This window comes from Vicugna pacos, chromosome 5 (genome assembly GCF_048564905.1).
Source record: "Vicugna pacos chromosome 5, VicPac4, whole genome shotgun sequence".
Taxonomy (NCBI): Eukaryota; Metazoa; Chordata; class Mammalia; order Artiodactyla; family Camelidae; genus Vicugna; species Vicugna pacos.
Window position 1 is genome coordinate 13,604,094 of NC_132991.1, and position 22,450 is coordinate 13,626,543.

The 22,450-nt window shown below is 33.6% G+C and overlaps 2 protein-coding genes across 5 annotated transcripts in view; both read left to right on the forward strand.

Moving 5' to 3' along the window:
• SLC35F5 (solute carrier family 35 member F5) overlaps positions 1-8,317 on the forward strand; it is a 32,882-nt gene extending 24,565 nt beyond the window's left edge. For all 4 annotated transcript variants that reach the window (XM_006196104.3, XM_072960856.1, XM_031678644.2 and 1 more), the window contains exons 13-16: positions 207-297; positions 3,832-3,986; positions 4,499-4,592; positions 7,467-8,317. In XM_006196104.3, the coding sequence (XP_006196166.2) occupies positions 207-297; positions 3,832-3,986; positions 4,499-4,574 (322 nt within the window). In that variant the 3' untranslated portion in view covers positions 4,575-4,592; positions 7,467-8,317. The remainder of the gene's footprint in view (positions 1-206; positions 298-3,831; positions 3,987-4,498; positions 4,593-7,466) is intronic.
• Positions 8,318-17,483: 9,166 nt separating this feature from the next.
• Positions 17,484-22,450, forward strand: part of GPR39 (G protein-coupled receptor 39) — a 292,796-nt gene continuing 287,829 nt past the window's right edge. The window contains exon 1 of the mRNA XM_072960859.1: positions 17,484-17,563. The gene's annotated coding sequence lies outside the window, so the exon portion shown is untranslated. The remainder of the gene's footprint in view (positions 17,564-22,450) is intronic.

The following is a 22,450-nucleotide window of genomic DNA, read 5'->3' on the forward strand; positions in this document are numbered from 1 at the left end:
ATATATTGGATTTTTAATATTTGAAGATAAATTTTAAGAATCATCTTAGTAACTTTATTTTTTATTATGTCTTAGTCCATCTTAAGTTGTTGTTTTTGCTCCTGATCTCTCTCACCTATATTGCAGGATAGTCTTTGATCATTGTTTTTCTTAGTTCTTTTACTTTTTTTATGTGGAAATATGAATTTTCTTTTTTTTCTTTTTAGGGGCTGCTTTCTTACCTCATCATTGATAGGCACACTTGCACTAAGCCTCACAATACCTCTGTCCATAATAGCCGACATGTGTATGCAAAAGGTAAGGCAAACTATTTATTAGATATTTTAGGTGTATTATTAAAACCGAGCTAATGAAAGTTAAGGAATGTGACTAAATTTTAAGGGAAATGACCATGAGTAATACTTGATGCCTTCTCTTCCAAGGTGTTTTACTACATAGAAATATAGAAAGTACCAGAGAAATGGATAATCTGTTGCATCTTTAGCCTTTCTTTTTTTAAAATTTAATTTAATTTTATATACATCTTTAGTTTTTCAGTTTTTTTCCTAAATTCTTTTTTTTTTTTAATGGAGGTACTGGGGATTGAACCCAGGACCTCATGCTTGCTAAGCATGCGCTCTACCACTGAGCTATATCCACCTGCCCTTAATTTCTGAATTAAGGACAATATCTTTATATGTAGTTCTCCAGTTCTGGAGCTGATTCTGTTCTCAACATCCTTTGGTAAGTCAGTGATATGGATGGAGCAGAGGATGTATTTTATCATATAAGTAGTAGTGTTTTGATTTCTAAGTAAACCCCGAAGATTCCTTAACAGTATGCTAATATCCTGTGGATGTGAGCAGCATAGGAATAACGTTGTTTCTCAATGAATGCCCATCTCTCTCTGGGCCTAGCAGGGCAGATGCTCCTTCCCTCTTCTGTGAAGTCCTGGTCTGGATGCGGGATTCTTGTGATAAACACTGATAACGATAATAATGCTGCAGAAAAGAGAGTCTGGGGGTGGTAGGTCCCGCCCAGCAGCCTGAAGGGAGAAGTTTCTTTAGAGCTGTAGTACCAGGGAGAAAAGAGGTGTGTACCACTGGCTAATACTGAAAGATGTTGTTTAGTTTTTTATCACTCATTTCAATATTTGTAAGCTTTTAATGCTAACTAGTAAGTAACAAAATGATGTGTGTGTGTGGTTTGGTTTAATAGAATTTAAAGCTCAAAGGCTTATACTGTGTAGAAGTTATAATCAGATTTTTAAAGCTATTTTTCTTTAGATCTTTGTGCAGTTTTTAGGATAAAGGCATAATACTTTCAGCGATATGTACCCTTTTATTTAAAAAACAATTCTGTGCTGATACTTAATTTTGTTTTATGGTTCAGTAAGTTCTTATTTATTTGTCGTGGTTAAGAATGGAGATCTCCATAATTGAAAATTATCTTACATATATCATGTATTTTCAAATAATGTGAATATTATAAAATATATATAACACTAAAGTTGTACATCATTAGATTCTCTTGTAGATTTAAATAATACCCAGGTCCTTCCACATCACAGGGTCATAATCTTGACTGTCAACTAGAATTATTCTAGTGAAACTGGGGAAGTGCTGCTTATTAGAGGATTTTGGTAGATGGCTATGTGAATGAACTTTACTATACTGATATTTTGAAAGTATTAGCTTTTTTGCAGATTTGAAAAGTAAGACTTGAAGATTAAATTTAGGGAATTATTTTAAAAAAGAACTGTGGCAGGGGACCTAATTTTATTAAATGATTGTTTTGTTTGTTCAAACATTTTAAGAGGAAGAAACACAAGAAAAAAAAAGTATGTATGTATAATTGATTAAAAAAACATAACCAACGGTCTTTTCTTGATTGTCTTCACATCCAGAATTAGGCAATCAGTTAAATGAGTAGGCTGGGCCGTTGGTGGAAATTGAGTGCAGGAAGATACCTTTTGGGAAAAGTAGCAAGGTGTGCCCCAGGGCTGCAATAGAGATGTGACAGTTGAAAGCTACATTCATAGGTTTTTTTGATTCTAATAGCCAAGCATATTTATATATAGATTCTGAAATTTTAGCTTTAATCGACAATATTTATTGTGCACAAAATAGATTTTTTTAAGCCTATTGATACTTGGTATAGCAGGAAGCATCCCTGATCATATTCAGCTTTATATTCAGACATATTCAAGAATTAGACTTCTCTGTTTATGTAGGCAACTTTCGTTGTTAATGAATATCTTCATTTTAAGAAAATTGCCTTCATAACTTGTTGGAAATTAAATTAAAAATTTTTTATTATGTGGTAACATAAATAACTGCATTGTTAAAAGTGAACTTTGCCTTTAAAAGTCACCTAGGGTTTTACCTACCTTTATAACGTGTGCTTTTATTCAGTTATAAAATAGGTTTGCAGCTGAATATTCATGAAATCATTCTATCAACTATATCCACATTTTTAACTCTCATCACTCATATTTTAAATTATTTTTCTGTTCTTAGGTCATTTAAGATCATCATGGTTTTTCTAGATTACAGAATATTCTGGCAAAGATTCCAAGAATATGTTATACCAATACTTTGATAATGGTGTGAAGGCTTTTTAGTACTGAGTGCTCTTTCCTGGGTGTTCTCAGGCTGACAGCCTGTGTGTATGTACCATTATGTACCATACAAGCAGTATGCGCACATTAAATGTTGTCAGTGGTTATTCTTGTGTTACGCATCATGAGTCCCTCATAATAAAAACATTCTCACAAAGCCCCTTTGCTCTGACTAATGGTGCTATGAAATGGAATAGTATATGTTTCCCACCAGAGGGAGTCTTGCCTTTGATTCTAATCCTTGGGTTTTTTTTTTTTAACATTTAAAGAGGGCAAGCACAGGCAAGCACTTTCTTCCCTATTTTAAAGAGAGGACTTACATTTTAGTCATTATTTTGGAAGCAGACCACCAGTATATTGAGTCTCAGTTGTCAATCAGTGCAGGCTTTCTTGGCAATTGTTTTTCTTCCTTTGTTGAATCTAGATGGTACAGGTAAACTAGTGAAAGGAAAGAGTGTTTTTTGGGTTTGTTTTTTTATTTTGGTAACTTTCTGTCATCTCATATTTTTAATTTTCTTGACAACCCCGATAAAATGGTGGATCGGAGGGTCAGGCTTGGTGATCCAAGGACTTCTCACCCTCGCTGCTGAGGCTCCGCCTGCTGCCTCTCTTCTAACTTTTCCTAGGAAAAGTATTTCTATTTGTAGACTTTATTTTACTTTGTCATGATTTCCTTTTGAATCTTTTTCATTTGTTGCTAGATAATCAAGCTATATTTCATCAATAAAAGGTTTGCAAAAGTTTCACTTAGGAGTTTTATGTCTTAAGAAAAGAGTTGTAACATAACACGACATATCACAGAATAGCATAAGTTCGTTTTTGAAATGGGAATTTTGAAAGATGACTTCAGAAACTGAACAGGAAGCATCAACTTGAGAATTGGCAGTAAGCAGTAAAGAAAAAAATGGGCAACGTGATGTGCAAGACAAAAGCTTAAAATTTCATAGTTCTGGTTCCGATGTACATTGACTAATAAGTGAAAAGCATGCCTTTCCTTTAGGCTGTATTTCAAGAGAGAAGTATTTTTGTAGGTAATTTAAGCAAGTGGTTAGTATGTCGAAGTCCTGAATCTTAATATGTAATAATAATATATTTAATATATTGTCAGTGCTTAGTATTATTTTCTTGTTTTACTTTATTCCTGAAAGTTTTCACAAATGGAAAACTTATGTTCAAGGGGAAATTGTCTTATTGTTAATTGTGGGGTTTTTCTTCCTATCTCTTATTTTTAGGTGCAGTTTTCTTGGTTATTTTTTGCAGGCGCTATCCCTGTATTTTTTTCATTTTTTATTGTAACTCTTCTATGCCATTATAATAATTGGGATCCTGTGATGGTAGGAATCAGAAGAATTTTTGCCTTTATATGCAGGAAACATCGAATTCAGAGGTAGGTTAAGCTCCTGTTTAAATTGTTGGAAAATAATGTTTGCTGAGTAAATCGGGAATCATGTCATGCTGGCCTAGCTGTTAGCGATTCTGTGAAGAGTTACTAAAATTTTACATATACAATGTCAGATAAAATAATTTGTTCAGATTCTGTGGGTGATAAGATAGTTCCTTCATAATTGCTTTTTTTTTAAAGTTTTGATTCATAGGTAAAACCAAACTGCTTACTATTTTGTTGTAATGAATTTAAATGTAGAAAATGTTTATTGGTTTGAACAAAATTCATAATGAAATATGATAACATTGTCTCAAATTTTTTCTTTTTTCAATTTCTTTCTTTTTAAGAGAGAAAGCTTTTTACGTTCTACTTTTTAAAAAAACTTGGGATAATTTGTTTAGAAATCTTGCCCTAGTCTTAGTTTTGACCTCAAGCCTCAGCCAGTGGAATAAATCACTTTTAAGAGTTCCTTTCAGCTCTAAAGTTTTCCTTAACTACTGCCTTTTTTTTTTAAGGGTTCCAGAAGATAGTGAACAATGTGAGAGTCTCATTCCTATGCACGGTGTTTCTCAGGAGGATGGAGCTAGTTAGCTGTTGTCTGTAGTCCAGGTTTGTATGTTGGCTGGTGTTAGTGTTGAGTAAGGTTCTAATTCTTATGCTGCTCAAATACAGAACTGATTTTCTGTAATTAGTCATTTGAGAGGCAGTATAGCCAGAGGCTAAGGGAGTCCACTCTGAAGTCAGACTGCCTGGGATCCAATTTCCACTTCTCTGTGTACTAGCTTGTGACCCTATGCAAGGTTCTTAACCTCATTGTGCCTCAGTTTTCTTATTTGTGAAATAGGGTTGCAGTAAAATATGCCTCACAAAGTTGTGAGAAGTACTAAATAGTTGGTAGGTTTAAAATACAAACAATATAGTACCTGACTCAAATTAAATGATTCCCAAGTTTTTGTTGTTGTTGTTTTTTGAAAAGGAAGAAGTAAAATTATCTTCATTTGCAGATTGCACAATTATATTTAGAAATTCTAGGGGATTTACAAAAAGATTACTGGAGTGAGTTTAGCAAGGTTACAGATACAGTGTCAATATATAGAATATCTTCCTAATCCTTCTATATGTAGCAGTGAACAATAATTAAATGAAATTTAAGAAAAATTATTCCATAAGCAATAGACTTTATTAAAAATACTTACAAATACATTTAAGAAACATTGTGCAAAACCTGTAGATGGAAAACAAAAATAATTCAGAGAAAAATTTAGAGATTTAAACAGATGCTGAGATATAATAATATATTCATGGACTGAATAACTCAACCCGTTAAGACCTACTATTAAGAAGTCAGTTGTCCCTAAATTGATCTATAGATTGAATGCAATCCAATCAATATTCTAATAGGCTTTCTTGCAGAAATTGGCAAGATGATGTCATCAAATAATCAAAACAATTTAAAAATTTTTAGCTACTGCTTTTTTAAAATTGATGTGTAATTGACCTACAACACTATATTAAATCCAGGTATACACATAGTGATTTTGGTATTTCTCTTCATTACAAAATGATCACCACAAGTGAACCCAAGTTTTAACTATTACTTAGACTCATGCTTAGGGTAATCATTTTATTTAATGATAGACTTTAGAAAAATATTTTTTTCTCTGGGTATAAATTTAAGAAAAAAATGTAGTAGTTTGGTGTATATCCAGTCATTTCTCTATGCATGTGTGTGTATTTACCTTAACTGGCACAATATATATCCTGATTCTCTAACTATGCTTTTCACTTAACAATGTTTCAAGAACATTTCCACATTTTTTTCAAATTTTAAGAAATAGTGTCTTTTGTATTTCTTACATGACAGTACATGATAGTTTGTGTTTCTCTTAATGAGTGCTTGACATATATCCAACACATATTTTTGTTAGGTACAAAAGCAAATTCTTTTAGGGTGAGAGATCACAATAAATTACTGAAATTCTGGAGATTCTGGTCACTTCAATTTATATTGAAATGTTTCCTGATTACAACTGGGCTTCCCCTCCACATCCAGAGCATTGAACAACTTCTCTCAACTCTTTACACTCAAATTGGCTATGAGGCTTAAGCTTATCTTCATGGTAAATTCACTTCTAACCTAAGACTGTTTGGCTTAGTTTTGTGTTTTTCTTTGACTGGTTATTTTTTATTCTAGTTTTTACTGTTATGATGGCTATACATGCACATAGTTGGAAGGTTAGAGTTTTGCAAGATTTCTTACATAATGTAGCTTTCCCCTGCCCTGCCTATATTGCTTTCATTCTTTTCCTGCCCTGAGAAAACACTTTAAACTCTTCATCCATTCTTTTGATATCTTCCTCCCCATCTAAGTACCACGATTATACTTCTGTTTCTTATTTCTCAGTTTCAGGCGCCTTCAGTTGATTTTCCCACTGTGGTACATGAGAAGAGGTTACTTGCAATTTCCCCTCCTCTGCTCCCACCCAGCTTGCCTGCTTTGCAACCAAGTATCATTCCTACCTCCTCATCATCCCAGTACAGTTGTCCTGTGGTCTTGGATGGACATGTAATCAGTGTTTACATGGTTATGACCATATAAATATTACTTTTACCTGAGCCATGTAGGATTGTGCCTGGCATTTCCCCAGTCCAGAAACCCTCTCTTATTATTCTTTTTAGAGAATAAACCTCAGATCTTCTCCTGAAATAAAGAGGCACTTGATCAGCTGTGAAAAGTGAGGGGGGGATATCTGAATGTCCAAGTGCTTCTTCTATAAACTTTGTACCGATCTACCTATTTTTAGTTGTTTCCTTACCCCTCCTTACAGAGATATCTGATTGTATATCTTCATTGCTAGTTAAGAGCTGCTATTTTCTTGTCTGTTCTTCTCTTTGTCCATGTGGTTTATTCCTTAAAAACAAATCTCTTTATTGTCTTTTGAGGCTTTGGGGACAGAGTAGAACTAAATATGTATTTTTTGTCATATTTAATTTTTTTAATGCAAATACATACTCTTTAAAGCTTTTTATACTATAATCTATGCATTTTCCCTCCCTAGTATACTGGGCATTATTCCGATCCTCACACTCATACCCACCCTCACCTAGATATCTTTGGAAGTGAGAGCTGGATAAAGGGGAGATAGAGAAGACTAAAGGAGATAAACTCCAGTAGAGTAGAATAAAGTAGGGCAGGTTGGGCAGGAGTCAGTCTCAAGAAGGCTAATGGTGGAATTGAATGAAACTGTTACTGTGTGATCTTGAAGTAGTATTGGACGTCAGCCTTTGACAGTGCTGTAGAACTCACTTTCATGAGTTCTTAGTACTCACCTCAAGTTCTAGTATCTGATTATTAACATATATGGTGTTTGATATATATATATATCAATGTTAAGATAATCTGCTTTTGAAAATAGAAACTATAGAAAACTAAAGCTATGACAGTTGAAATCTAATGGTGATTGTGTTTGTTTTATTTTTCAGCTTGATACTGGAACAATATACAGCGAAGAGACAATCTCTGGCAAGTTTTTGTAGAAAAATGTTTCAGTGCCTAGTCTGAAAAATAACAGTTTCAGTTCTTTGGAACTCTAAAATATATTTTCCTCATATCTGATTTCTTCATTTTCATAATGAAGTACTTTGCTGTGTAGCTGTGTACATATCACTACAGTTATAGGAAGTTTCAGTCTACAGTCCATCTAAAGGACCAACCTGCCTTACACATCTCAAGGAATTCAGCTGATGAAATAATTTGAATTAATCAAGGAATAAAATTTTAATGTTCTGGAGACTTTATTTTCACATATGATTTGTTAAATGCTAGATTATATTATGAAAATGTTTTCAAGAAATCATTTACCTATATAGATCAATGTTTCTTACAGGTAAAATGTTAAAATAAGCTGCCTATAATAGGTATGGATTACTTTTTTGAGTTTTGTGGAATATTACAAATTAACAACACAAAAAGTGTTTAATTTATGCAACAAATATGTTCACGCAAATTTGAACTTTAGAAAGAACTGATATTTGACAAGAGATCTGGATCATTTACTCTACATATACTGTATTTTCCTTTCATAGCATTAGGTGCCTTGTACTTTAAACCTGTGACAAACCGTGACAGATTTTTAAAGAAGTATTATTGTAAAATAAAGAATTATGTATTTCTAAAGGCTGAATTGCTGTAAATTTAATTGATAAAGCTCTGCTTATTTAGAGTTTTGAAAAAATATTCTCTAAACGTTTTCATAATGGAATGATGTAAATTGAAGTGATGAAGAGTATTATTAAAATAAAGTGTTTATATATATGTGTGTATTATAGACCTATCAATTGGTATCTGATTTTTTTTCACATATAAGTGTGCAGTATTGTTCTTGAACTGGATGCTGTGTCTTTAAATAATTTTAGTTTTCTTAAATAAATTTTTTTGGTTAATAACCAAAGAAGGAAGGTGAGAAGAAATTCTACTTTTATTAAGAATTACATTTGAATTTTTCCTTTACCAAGTTAAAATATAAAATACTCTTACAAGTTTAACTTACATAAGTTAATAAGTTTATAAGTTTAACTCTTAAACTTAGGTCTTTTGTGTGTCCTTATTTTGAACTCTATTCACTGTAGACCTCAGAGAATGAATATATGTCTCAGGATTCTTCCAGGCTTTTGACTAATTAGAACCCATTTCCTTTTCAAGATTTGTGACAGTAGATCATGTCTCTTCAGGATTTTAACAAATCTGATTTTTAAAAGTTCCCTTTGTAGTATTTAGCTTCAGCTTGTCTTACTCACATTCTTAAAATTGCTTTGGTGTTACTGTAAGTCTAAAATGAAGTTTATCCATCTTTCTGCTTGTCCTTTTATATTACATTAATTTAAAAGATTGTTTGTTGATAATGTTAAGTTAAAGAAATAGACAGCCATTCTCCTATTTGGTACCACCAATAATTCTTAAGCTAAAAATAATATTAATTTTGTTAGTTTGACACAGGTTAAAGGCATGTAAAGAATGTGGACTTCTAAGAAATTTTCTCTTAAAAAGAACTTAATGAAGTAACTTTTTAATTACTCAGAAACTAAGTTTGGTTGAAATTTATTATCTGTATACTCCTCTACTTTTTGTTTTGGCTGTTTTGACAGTACACCAGTACCTTTCAGCAATTTACAGGGTAAAAGAGGTGGAACAGTAGAGGTGAAATTCAAGCTTTAAATTATTCTATAAATATAGTGGGAAAAGACGTTGAACTTAGAATTTTTTGGTTGTCCATGTGCTCTATGTTCACGTCATACAGATCATTGTTGTCACTCAGGATTCCAGAAGTAGTAAGCCTCATTAACATGCGAGATAAATCTTGAGAGGGTCTTCTTCCAGTAGGCTGTTGCTTGTTGTTAAAGAGCAACTTCTTTAGAAGGAAGCACTATTACATTGTTTACCTGACTTACTGCTGCTTTGCCCACATGCATATGGTCTTTTCTCCCAGATTATTTATCTTGGTGATTTTTGTATTTGAATACTGTAGCCATGGCAGGTGAGCAATTGGGGACTTCCTTTCTGCTGCCTTTGTAGTAAGGGTTCATCTTCTCAAGAAATTAAGCTATGGGAGATTACTTCCATTCTGTGATTACCCAGAAATCTAGGTTTCAGGGCCCTAGAATCACAGCAACCACATTGCAGTCCTTTGAAAATGTTGGGAGAGGTTACGTTCAAGTTAGTGCTAATGTCCTTCATCTCTGTTAGGGCAGTGTTGGCTCATGATTATATTTTTCTGAATCTAAAGGCCTAAGTAGGGACTTCTAATACCTTGTTTCAGGCTCCTACTTTTCTTCCCATACATAATTTAAATCCCATTATTGTATAATGTTTCAAATTATGACCTTGATGAAAGGGAGTCTGCTGTTTTGTCAGACTTTGTTAGATGAACATCAGAATCTCTACTAAAACAAAGCTGAAAAATGAGGCAGCCTTAAAAATGCTTAGATGAATGCTTTTTGGAGCTTAGAAAAGCCATTAGATAAATGTAATACACCTATACTTACTCCTTTAAATAAATTTTGATATAAAAAAATTGGTATGTTGGCTTCTATCAGCCTGACTTAATTAATTCCTTAAATTAAACTGATTTTCCCTCTGGCAGCCAATGAATAAAATTCATTGTTTCTATAGAAGTGAGCTCACAAGGTTAAATGAATGTTCTCAAAGGTATACAGTCTTATTTCAGCAATAATGCTGATGCCTGCTTTACAATCAATCATGCAGAGCCAGTTTGGGGTTGCAAGGTATGACTTCTCTGGAAGCCAGGGTTTTTCATAAGGCACAATGGTAAGGTCTGTAGTACTAATCCTCAGTGTGCTGGCTGAAGAAGGATAAAATAGGAATTAGAAAATTTTTTTTCCAGAATCATCTTAGCAAGTAAATGAAATGTTATTTTTGTATTAAGCAATTCTAACTGTTATAAACCTGCATCATTTCTTCCTACTTTCCTCTTGAAATAGTCTTTGTTACTAAATAATATTATCAGAAGAATTCAAAGAATTAAGAGATGACTGTTACCTATGACATCTGCAGATTTAGCATATATAGCTAACATAATTGTGTGCTGATTTTAATGGTGACATGACGTATATGAGATTTTCTGTTTACAGAATTTGAAGTTAGGGTTCTGTTTTGGTATGTCATATACCAAAAATCCATTTAGATAAATTGAGGTTCATTGTTTACATAGGCTTTCTATTTTTAGACCCCTCACATTTCCTTTTTTTATACTATCTGCCTCATTCATCTGTAGAAAAATAGATACTATAATATTTCATAGTTTGTGTGCTATAGTACACAGGAAATTTCCCTTTAGATATTAGGAGCCTTTAAAAAACTGAGGATAGAAAAGGAGTCTATTATAAATTTGAAATGAATAATGACTATTAGGAATATACTGTTACATTAATATGAAGCTTTTTTGTTTTGCCATGAGGCATCAAGATTACATGATAATTGATATCTTTATTTTAACTTTAATTTTTATTTAGATAACTTTCATTCTGACTTTGATTTTCTAAAAAAAAATTGTGGCTTATGTATCTTAGAAACTAAGCATAATTTTAATGTCATTGCGGTTAAAAAAAAATGCTTTCCTAGAAAATATCCTGTATGAAATATACATAGTAGAATGCCAACTGATTAAATCACTGACATGTATAAGGAAAAATTACATTTGAGAAGTAATTAATATTCACTGGTTAGGCATATTTGCTGAAAGGCTAGTATGAAATGGAAAAATATTCAATGAGAACATTTTTGAATTTTTGCTAACATGAATGACTTTATTTTTCATTTGGGGATTTGGGGTGGAGAAGCACTCAGATGAAGACAACATTTCCTTCATGATATTTTGAAGTTGGAAAAGAAAACCTTCCAGATTGGAACTTTTGAAGTAGAACTTCCAAATTGAAACTTTTAACAAGGCACTTCATTCAATTTTAATTTAGTTTTACATGTGGTTTGTTTCTTAAGATGTACTTTTATTAACTTTAACTTAGATCCTTGTGTGCCAAACATTCAGTATATCCCTACTTGGTTTCCCTATACGTAGTATGAATTATGTCAAGTAATAACAAAGTCAGTCAGGCAAGGGTATTTGTTAATTTCAGTGGGTCCCTGTAAGGCAGGCAGATTTTTCTTTCAAGAGTCTTATTTTGGACCTAAGGGAAAACAGTTCTTTAGAATTTACTGCCAGTATTTGTTTATTTGGAATAGCTCTCGCATTTTTTCTTTCTTATGAGAAAATTCAGTGTCAATCAGACCATGTAACATCAAAGCAAAATTTTGTTGAAAGCTATCCTTGTCACAATAGTCTAGTATAAAGTATAATATACTACGTTCTTTTGACCTCTGTAGTTGCTTAGTGTAAAATTATGTGTATTTTAATATGTATGTTCCAAGCAAAGTTTCAGGGAGAAAACGTGCTGAACACCAGTGGCTCTCAAACTTGAGGATGCACCTTGAGGGCTTGCTGGGCCCAACCCCAGAGCTTCCGATTCAGGAGGACTGAGGAATTTGCATTTCTTAACAAGTCTCCAGGTAACGCCCCTGCTGCTGGTCAGTGGACCACACTTTGTGAATCATTACCCTGGAGGAAGAGCAGTAACTTTGAAGCTGGAATCCCCCTATTCCCCGTTAGTGGATTTATTGGTCAGGGGAGGGATTATTTAATCCAGGTAAGTCTCCATTTCCTTAGCTGTAAAATGGAGGTTGATGCTACAACCTAAGACTGTGAGAAATGAGAGAGTCAAGTTGGACGTGCCCAGTCCAATGTGCCTGGGTGCTTGATAAATGCTGATTCCCTTGGTCAGTCCTCCCCTTCCTATTCGTGGAAAATAAGAAACTAAACTCAGTGTGTTTCAGGTTCCTCTCAGCTTTCAAATTCTGTAATTCTGACAGTTCTCTAGTTCAAGCAAGAGACAGTGCCAAACACCATATGCGTGTTTGGGGTTTCATAGTGAAGGTGGTGGGGTGTTAACAGTGAGCCTGCATAGACCGTAGCTTCATTTTTGCTCTTGTCAGGGCTTAGCATCTAGAATCTTTAAAAGGTTTCAAAACAGTATGAAACAATAAAAATACCAAACAATGGAATAAGATTTGCAGTGTCTAAAAAAGAAATTTTGGTCAAATTTGTAAAGCAGCATTGAAGAAGTTATATTGGAACCCATGATCGTTTTCTGGAGGCTGAGTTTATCAGATAAATGGGCACACTTTTTTCAGTGACTGGCCTTGTTAGAGTCTCCACTGCATTGAATCCTATAATGCGTGTTCAAATATATAGTTTTCATTACCTGCTTGATTTTCAGACAGCATAAATAAGCTGCAAAACAAATCCAAGCTAAAATTGTGAGCGTATACTTTTTATAGCATGAAATTACTCAGTGCTTTATTTAAAAATAGTCACTAGTTTATTCACTGTTGTGAATTTATAATCTTAAAAACTGGGGATGCTAAATGTACTAGGCTAAAATACTACTCAATTTTTTTTCATTGTCTAATTCCATCTTGTTAAAGAAAATAATCACAAGTGGAGTCCTTTTAAAAGCCTTTCCCCTGCCATCTTAATCTGCTATACGGTAAATATGAGGATTAGTGCATACAACGAAAAGTGTATGTAGCTAATTGGTTGGGGTCTGGAAACATGTGGAAGTTGAATAAAGCATTTGCATTCATCCAGGAAGGTCTCCTTAACTGCTGACTGCTTGAGTGCCTGCAGAATGAGCAAAGGAGACATGGGTGGGAGAGCTTGCCCCATACATTGGAAGCTCCAACTGCATTTGAAACATCTATTTTTAAAATACTTGAGCAGAAAGAGGCTAGAAACAATACAGACAGGACATTGAAAATGCTAATTCCTTTTGTTAGTATAACATGAAATATCTAATAGTGGCAAAAAAAAAAAAGTCAAATGCCAAGATACAACGTAGGATAAATTTCAATTAGTATAATCTGAAGTAAGTCTTAATATTCAGATTAGTGTTAGAGGTTAGGCAGCAATACTTCTGTGGGACCAGGTATATATAGTTATTTTGCATTTCTTTATTGTCATCCTGGTAAATTCTTGTGAAGGTTTGTTTTGCACCCAAGATATTTTTTGTACAGTTGACCCTTGAACAACATGGGGGTTAATCTAAGTATAATTTATAGTTGACCTCCGTATCCATGGTTCCTCCAAATGCACAGTCAACCACCCACAGACCTTGTAGTCCTGTTAGTATTTATTATTGAAAAAATAGCACTGTATTAGTGGGCCCACGCAGTTTAAACCTGAACAGTTGTTCAAAGGTCAACTGTACTAAAAATTATAGTATATTCTTAATCCCCTTTGGCTAGTAAATTACAGTTGAAATTATCAAGTGTCAACATATAATGTTTGTATTTTTACATAAGGCAAGATGCGTCATTCTGATCAAGTTGCAAATTTAGATTTTATCATCTGATAGGTCTGTATTGAGTAATAAGTAGCTGCGTGCAAATACTCCCAAACTTGTAATAGAGATCATTTTCTATAAGTCACCTTAATTACTAGATCCAGAAGGCCAGAGGTAATGAAAGAGTACTTAAGAAAGATGAAATGTTAATGATAAGTTAAGAAAACAGTCTTTTAGATATATTTTCTGTGGTGTGAGTAATTTAATGCAGTTTACCTCAGATTTGTTATTAAACTTGATAATTTTATTCTTCCATCTATTTAATAAAATAAATATTTTCAGATCCTGTCATATTTTGAATTTAAACATAATTATAAAATTAATTCTAATATCCTCTTATGTTACTAATTCTGCTATAATTTGGGGCCAGAACAATCCCAGTTTTGGAGGCATTTTGAAACATTGCTTATTTTTGTACTATATAATATGGGAAAGATTATTTTACAGAGTATGAATAATCTAATGTAAAATATGTATGATTTATTTTAATGCATTTGTGTAAAATCAATTGTATATTCTACTTATATAATTATATTGTGTATTTTCCATTCCAGTAAAAATACACTAAAAGTTGAGATCTATCCTTGTGCAAACAAGTATTTGATTTCTTTTTTTTTCTTTAATTCATTTTTTAAAATCAAAGTATAGTTGGTTTACAATGTGTCAGTTTCTGGTGTACAGCATAGTGATTCAGTTATATATATATATATATATATATTCCTTTTCTTATTATTTTTCATTATAGGCTATTGCAAGTTATTAAATATATGGTTCCCTGTGCTATACAGTAGGATCTTGCTGTCTGTTTTATGTATAGTAGTTAGTATCTGCAGATCCCAAATTTCCAATTTATCCCTCCATCCCTCCCCTTCCCCCTTGATAACCACAATTTTGTTTTCTGTGTCTCTGAGTCTGTTTCTGTCTTGTTAATAAGTTCATTTGTCTCATTTTTAAAGATTCTACATATAAGTGATATCATATGATATATGTCTTTATTTTTCTAGCTTACTTTACTTAGAATGACATTCTCCAGGTCCATCCATGTTGCTGCAAATGGCATTATTTTCAGCTTTTTTCATGGCTGAGTAGTATTCCATGGTATGTATACCAGTCATCTGTTGATGGACATTTAGGTTGCTTCCATGTCTTGGCTATTGTAAATAGTGCTGCTATGACCATTGGGGTGCATGTGTCTTTGAATTATAGTTTCCTCCAGATATATGCCAAGGTGATTTCTAAAGTCTCCTTTTACTAAAGCATTTTCATTCGTTCATTCTTTCATGCCTGAATCTCCAAAATGTATCTCAGGTATTTGATAAAATAGATCTTCCTGTGGAGCAACTAGCTTTGAGAGACCAAACATTAAGCACAGTAAGTTGAATATTATGCTTGTTAAGGTCTAAAGCCAACATAAAAGTTGAAATTTTTGAATAATTGAACTATTCTTTGGAAGGTTCCAAGTAGGAGAGCTACTTTCCATCTCATGATAAGGCCCTTCCAAACTTGGAACAGCTTGCTATTGTATTGAGTATTATAGCAGTCAGGGTTCCACCCAGAAAACAAAACGACTTGAGTATTTTTATCAGGAATTTAAAACAGAACTGATTGCTCAGATGTAAAAAGAGCTAAGAGGACAAGCAAAAGACTGAGGCAGCTCAGAAATTAGCAACAGCAGGAAGCCAATCTTCTCCCTAGGTGGGTGGTGCAAAGGGGGAAAGTGGGGCCAAGCCCATGGCCGGGTCACAAGAGGAAGGCGAACCTCAGCTCCCAAGAGCAGGAGGTGGGCCCGGGATGCAGCTTGAGGCCTGGAAGACAAAAGCAGTCTCTGGTTTTCCTTTTCTTTCTGCTGTTGAGGTTTTCCTTTTCTTTTTGCCATTGACTCGCACTGCAGGACCTGACTGGGAGCCAGCTGCCACTGGAGCTTGGGAAATTGAGCCTTGGGGTGTCAACTCCTCCAAGTCAGAGAGCAGAGTGGGAGCAGACCCAGAGCTAGCACAGGCACTAGTAGCTGGCTTGCATTTGGAGGCAAGACTGTGTGGAAAACACTTATCTTTAAACAACAGAACCACAATCTGTGAAGATATTACTGTAGAAATACTCTGAAACCCAGATTGGTTTTGTCCATCTCAAGTCCATTCCAGAAAGAGAACTGAGGAGAAATACATGCCCTGGATTTCCATCATTCCCATCCCTCCTCCTCTACTTCCTGCCACCATTCTTTCCCTTTTCCTCTGTGGCTTCTTTAAAACCAAACCTGAAAATAGAAGAGGAAAAATTTTTTTTAGTGACTGAGAGGATAAGAGCTAAAGCATTCAGGATAGTGTATCATGGAAGTGTTGGAAAAGAGGAACTAAGAACAGTAATTTCTTTTTTTTTTAAGTTTAAATATATTTTTGTTGAAGTACAGTCAGTTTACAATGTTGTGTCAATTTCTGGTGTACAGCACAATACTTCAGTCATATAGGAACATATATATGTTCATTCTCATGTTCTTCACCATATGTTACTACAAGATAATGAATATGGTTCCCTGTGCTATGTAGTATAAACTTGTTGTTCATCTATTTTATATATTAGTATCTGCAAATTTCAAGGAACAATAATTTCTTAATTTCTTGAAAGACTCATGAAAGACAAAATAGAATCTGAAGGAGATAGTGTTCCCCAAACCTTGCTCTGACTATTTAAAACTCTTCATCTTAATTCTTTTGAAAAGTCATTAAGCATTTGTCAGTTCTAACCATGAGAGAGAACAATTTTTAACTGGCTCACTAATCATAAGATCATTGTTTTACGCAACATGGATGTCCCTGGAGGATGTCATTCTAAGTGAAGTAAGCCAAAAAGAGAAAGAAAAAATACCATATGAGATTGCTCATATGTAGAATCTAAAAAAAAAAAAAGAAAGAAAAGAAAAAGACAAATGAACATAAATACAAAACAGAAACAGACTCAGACATAGAATACAAACTTGTGGTTGCCAGGGGGAAGAGGGGTTGGAAGGGACAGACTGGGAATTCAAAATTTGTAGATACTGACAGGTATATGTAGAATAGATAAACAAGGTTATACTGTATAGCACAAGGAAATACATACAAGATCTTGTGGTAGCTCACAGTAAAGAACGTGACAATGAATATATGTATGTTCATGTCTGACTGAAAAATTGTGCTCTACACTGGAAATTGACACAACATTTTAAACTGACTATAACTCAATAAAAAAAAGATCATTTTTTACAATTGGAAGCATCTCTAGAGAATATCTAGTGACAGAAATAGGATGACTGTGTGTCCCAGTTTTTGAAGGACAGTCCTGGTTTACGTCTGTTGTCCTAGTATAGCTATTGACAGTGCTCCAATAAAGAATCTAATTTACATCCAGTAAATTATATGACCACCCTAATGTACTCCATGTTTCCTGACAACTAGGCTGCTGGCAAATTTCACATTTTCTGACTCCCAGTCTAGTGCTCTTTACACTAGACCTGTGTGCTTGCATAAAGGAAACAATACTGGCCAACAATCTTTGGGTCTTCTGATCAGAATATAACTTCTACCTTGAATCAATTTTCCTCCTGGAGTAGTATGTTAAGACACTTCATGAAGGTAAGTGAAAAACCAGATTATCTGGTTTACACAGTTGGCCCAAATTTTTGTTCCTATAGCCATAAGTCAGTTATTATTATTAAGAAACAAATTAACCAGCAAATATTTGTTTTTATTTTCATTTCACAGGTGTATTGGGGGTATAATTGATAAAGTAAGTTTTAATATATTTAAAGTATACAATGTGATGATTTGATACATGTATATACTGTAAAAAGATTTCCATTATAAAGTTAACACAACCATCACCTCATGTAGTTAGTTTATTTTTTGTGAGAAAGCCTATGATCTACTCTCAGCAAATTTCAATTATACCATAAAGTATTATCAACTATAGTTGCCATGCTACAATTAAATACTTAGATTTACTCATTTTATAACTGAAAGTTTGTACCCTTTCACCATCCTCTCCCCATTTTCCCTACCTCCCCAGCCCTTGTCAACTACCATTTTACTCTCTGTTTCTATAGGTTTGACTTTTTTTTTCCTTTTTAGATTCCACATACAAGTGGAATGTGCAGTGTCTGTCTTTCTTCTGTCTGGCTTATTTCACTTAGCATAATGCCTTCTAGCTTCAGCTGTTTTGGAATTGGCAGGATTTCCTTCTTACAGTCTAAATAATAATCCATTTTACATGTATATATAATATATATAATATTTCACATCTTCCTTATCCGTTTGTTTATATATTGATGGACATTTAGGCTGTTTCCATACCTTGGCCTTTGTGAATAATGCTGCAATGAACACTGGAGTGCAGATATCGACTTGAGATTGTGATTTTGGTCTTTTCGGGTATATGCCCAGAAGTAGGCTTGTTGGATCATATGGTAGTTCTATTTTTTAATTTATTGAGAAACTTTACTGTTTCCGTGGTGGTTGTACCATTTTACATTTTCACTAACAGTGTACAAGGGTTTTCTTTTTTCCATATATTCACCAGCCTTTTTTTTTTTTTTTTATCTCTTGTCTTATAAGAAAGCCATCCTAACAGGTGTGAGGTGATCGATCTTACTGTGATTTTGATTTGTATTTCCATTATGGTTAGTGATGTTGAGCTGCTTTTTCATATACCGATTGGCCATTTGTATGTCTTCTTTGGAAAAGTGTCTATTCAGGGTCTTTGCCCATTTTAAATTAATTTTTTTTTCTATTGAGTTGTATGAGTTCCTTATATATTTTGGATATTAACTCCTTATTGATATGTGGTTTGCAAATATTTTCTCCCATTCTATAGGTTACCTTTACATTTTGTTGATGGTTTCCTTTGCTGTGCAGGATCTTTTTAGTTTGGTGGTAGTCCTAGTTGTTTATTTTTGCTTTTGTTGCTTTTGCTTTTGGTGTCAAATCCAAAAAAATCACTGTCAAGACCAATGTCTTGAAGCTTATTCCCTATGTTTTCTTCTAGGAGTTTTATAGTTTCAGATGTTGTGTTCAAGTCTTTAATCCATTTAGAGTTGATTTGTTGTGTCTGGTGTAAGATAGGGGTCCAGTTTTGTTCTTTTGCCTATGAATACCCAGTTTCTCTCACACCAATTATTGAAGAGACTTTTTCCTCATTGTGTATTCTTGGTGCCTTTGCCAAAAATTAATTGACCAGATGTGTGTGGGTTTGTTTCTATTCTGGTCATTCTGTTTCATTGATCTGTGTGTCTATTTTATGTTTTATGTTTTATGTCAATAACATACTGTTTTGATTACTATCACTTTTTATAATCTTGTTTGAAATCAATAAATGTGATGCCTCCAGCTTTGCTCTTTTTTTGCTCAAGACTGCTTTAGCTGTTGAGGGTCTGTTGTGGTTCTATACAAATTTAGCAATGATTTTTCTATTTCTGTGAAAAACAACATTGGAATTTTGGTATCACAATGAATTCATGGATCACTTTGGGCAAGTATGGACAGTTAATTTTTCCAGTCCATGAATATGGACTATCTTCTCAATTATTTGTGTCTTTTTCAATTTCTTTCATCAGTGTTTTACAGTTTTCAGCATATAGATCATTCACCTCCTTGGTTAAATTTATTCCTAAGTATTTTACCATATTTGATGCTGTTGTAAATGGGATTTTTTTTCTTAATTTCTCTTTCTGATAGTTCATTGTTAGTGTGTAGAAACACGACTGATTTTTGTATATTTAATTTGTGCATTAATTTTTGTATTCAGCAGCTTTCCTGAAAACATTTATCAATTCTAACAATTTTGGGTGGAATCTTTAGGGATTTTAAAATATGTAAGATCATGTCATCTGCAAATAGAAACAGTTCTACTTCTTCTTTCCTGATTTGGATGCCATTTTATTTCTTTTTCTTCCCTAATTGCTCTGACTAGAACTTCTGGTACTGTGTTGAATTAAAGTGGTAAGAGGAGGCATCTTTATCTTGTTTCTGATCTTAGAAGAAAAGCCTTTAGCTTTTTACTGTTGACTGTGGAGTTAGTTGTGGGTTGTCAAAAATGGCCTTTATTAAGGAGGTACATTCCTTTATAGTAAATTTATTGAGGGTTTTTATTAATAGTGGGTGTTGAATTTTGTCAGATGCTGCTTCTGCATCTGTTGAGATAATCGTATGATTTTTATCCTTCATTCGGTTAATGTAGTGTATCATATTTATTGATTGAAACATCCTTGTATCCCAGGGATAAATCCCACTTGATCCTGATGTATGATCCTTTTAATGCACCCTGGAATTCAATTTGTTAACATTTTGTCGGGAATTTTTGCATCTCTTTTTATCAAGGACATTGGGTAAGGAGATTTTATTGTAGTGTCCTTTTCTGGCTTTGGTATCAGGGTAGTGCTGGCTTTCTAAAATGAGTTTGGAAGTGCTTCCTCTTCTTCTATTTTTTTGGAAGAGTTTGAGAAGGCTTGGTATTACTTCTTTTTAAATGTTTGATAAAATTCACCAATGACACCATCTGGTCCTGGATTTTCCTTTATCAAGAGGTTTTGATTATTGATTCAATCTCCTTACTAATAATTGGTCAGTTCAGATTTTGTTTATTCATGATTCAGTCTTAATAGGTTGTGTGTTTCTAGGAATTTATCCATTTCTTCTAGGCTGTTCAGTTTGTTGGTGTGTAATTGTTCACAGTAGTCTCCTATGATCCTTAGTATTTCTGTGGTATCGGTAGTAATGTTTTCTCTTTCTCTTTTGTTTTTATTTTATTTATCTGAGTCTTCTCTCTTTTCCTCTTAGTCTAGCTAAAGGTTTGTCAATTTTGTTTATCTTTTCAAAGAACCAGTTCTTAATTTCACTGAGCTTTTCTGTTGTGTTTCTAATCTATTTATTTTGGCTCTGAAATTTGTTATTTCCTTCCTTCTACTAACTTTGTTCTTTTTTCAGTTCCTTGAGGTATCAGATTAAACTGTTTATTTAAGATCTTTCTTTTTTCTTAATGTAGGCATTTAATGCTATAAAATTCTTATTTAGAACTGCTTTTCTATCCCAGAACTGCTTTTCTGTTGTGTTTTCATTTTTCTTTGTTTCAGGATATTTTTTGATTGCCCTTTTGATTTCTTCCTTTACCCATCAGTTGTACATGAGCGTGTCACTTAATCTTCACATATTTGTGAATTTCTGGAGAATATTCTGTGTGTACTTGTGAAGAATTTATATTCTGCCGCTTTGGGATGAAATGTTCTGTATGTTTGCTATGTTCATCTGTAATGTCCAGTTTTTATTGATCTTCTGTCTGAATGATCTATTGTTAAAAGTGGGATGTTGAAGTTCTCTGCTATTATAATATTGATACCTATTCAGTCAGATGTTTGGTACATTAATATTCACAGTTCTTATGTCCTTCTTGATGAATTGACCCCTTTGTCATTACATAATGACCTTCTTCGCCTCTCTCCAGTTTTTCACTTAAAGTCTACTTTTTCTGATGTAAGTATAGCTACCCCTGTTCTCTTTTGGTTTCCATTTGCATGAGATAGTCTTTTTCCACATCCATTTACTTTCAGTCTATATGTATCTTTAAAGCTGAAACGAGTCTCTTTTTAGCAGCATATATAAGTGTTATTACTATTTTTATTTTTTAAATCCATTTAGTCACTCTATATTTTGACTAGAGAATTTAGTCTATTTACATTTAAAGTAATTATTGATAGATATGGACTTACTATTGCTATTTTGTTAATTGTTTTCTGACTTTTTTGGTAGTTCTTTTGTTCATTTCCTTCTCTCTTGCTCTCTTCTTTCATGAGTTGATGATTTTTCTGTAGTATATTTTTCTTCCTTTCTTTTTTATCTTTTGTGTATCTACTATAGGTCTGGAGCCTCTCCTCTAGCCTTCTTGGTGATGTTCTTTGTGTGACATTCTTAAAGGGCCTTTGGGCTGCTCAGGACTTCCTTGTCTGAGCACCTCCATTTGGATCTTGCTGGCTACCACACACACTTAGTTTTAAATTGGTATTGAGGAGAAACATCAGAATCAAATCTAGCCACATAGACCCAAATCACCCCAAGAGCAAAGGGAATCTAAAATATACAAGTACTGCTTTCATAATGATGAAGAAAAAAGCCTTAACAGATAAGTCACTGTGCCTTCAAAGAAAAATATAGCAAGTAATCATGCTTTTGTTGAATGGCCAATTACCACATCATCTCTAAGTGTCTTGCACTCTTCCAGGATGATCTGGACCCTAATCAAGATGATGGGTCCTTAAAAAAAATATGATGTTGGTTGGTGCATTTAAAGATTGCTTTAATGAGGTAGTAGTTATCACTTCCTGGGACAGGAAACATTTCTGGTATATGCCCCCAAAGAATGCAAATATTTAGGCCTAATACCAAATGATAAATTCCATGAGCCTATACAGGCAAAGAGTCTCATGAGTAATGTATCCAGTGAGCAGTGTGGGGAATGTGCTTTAAAATACATCA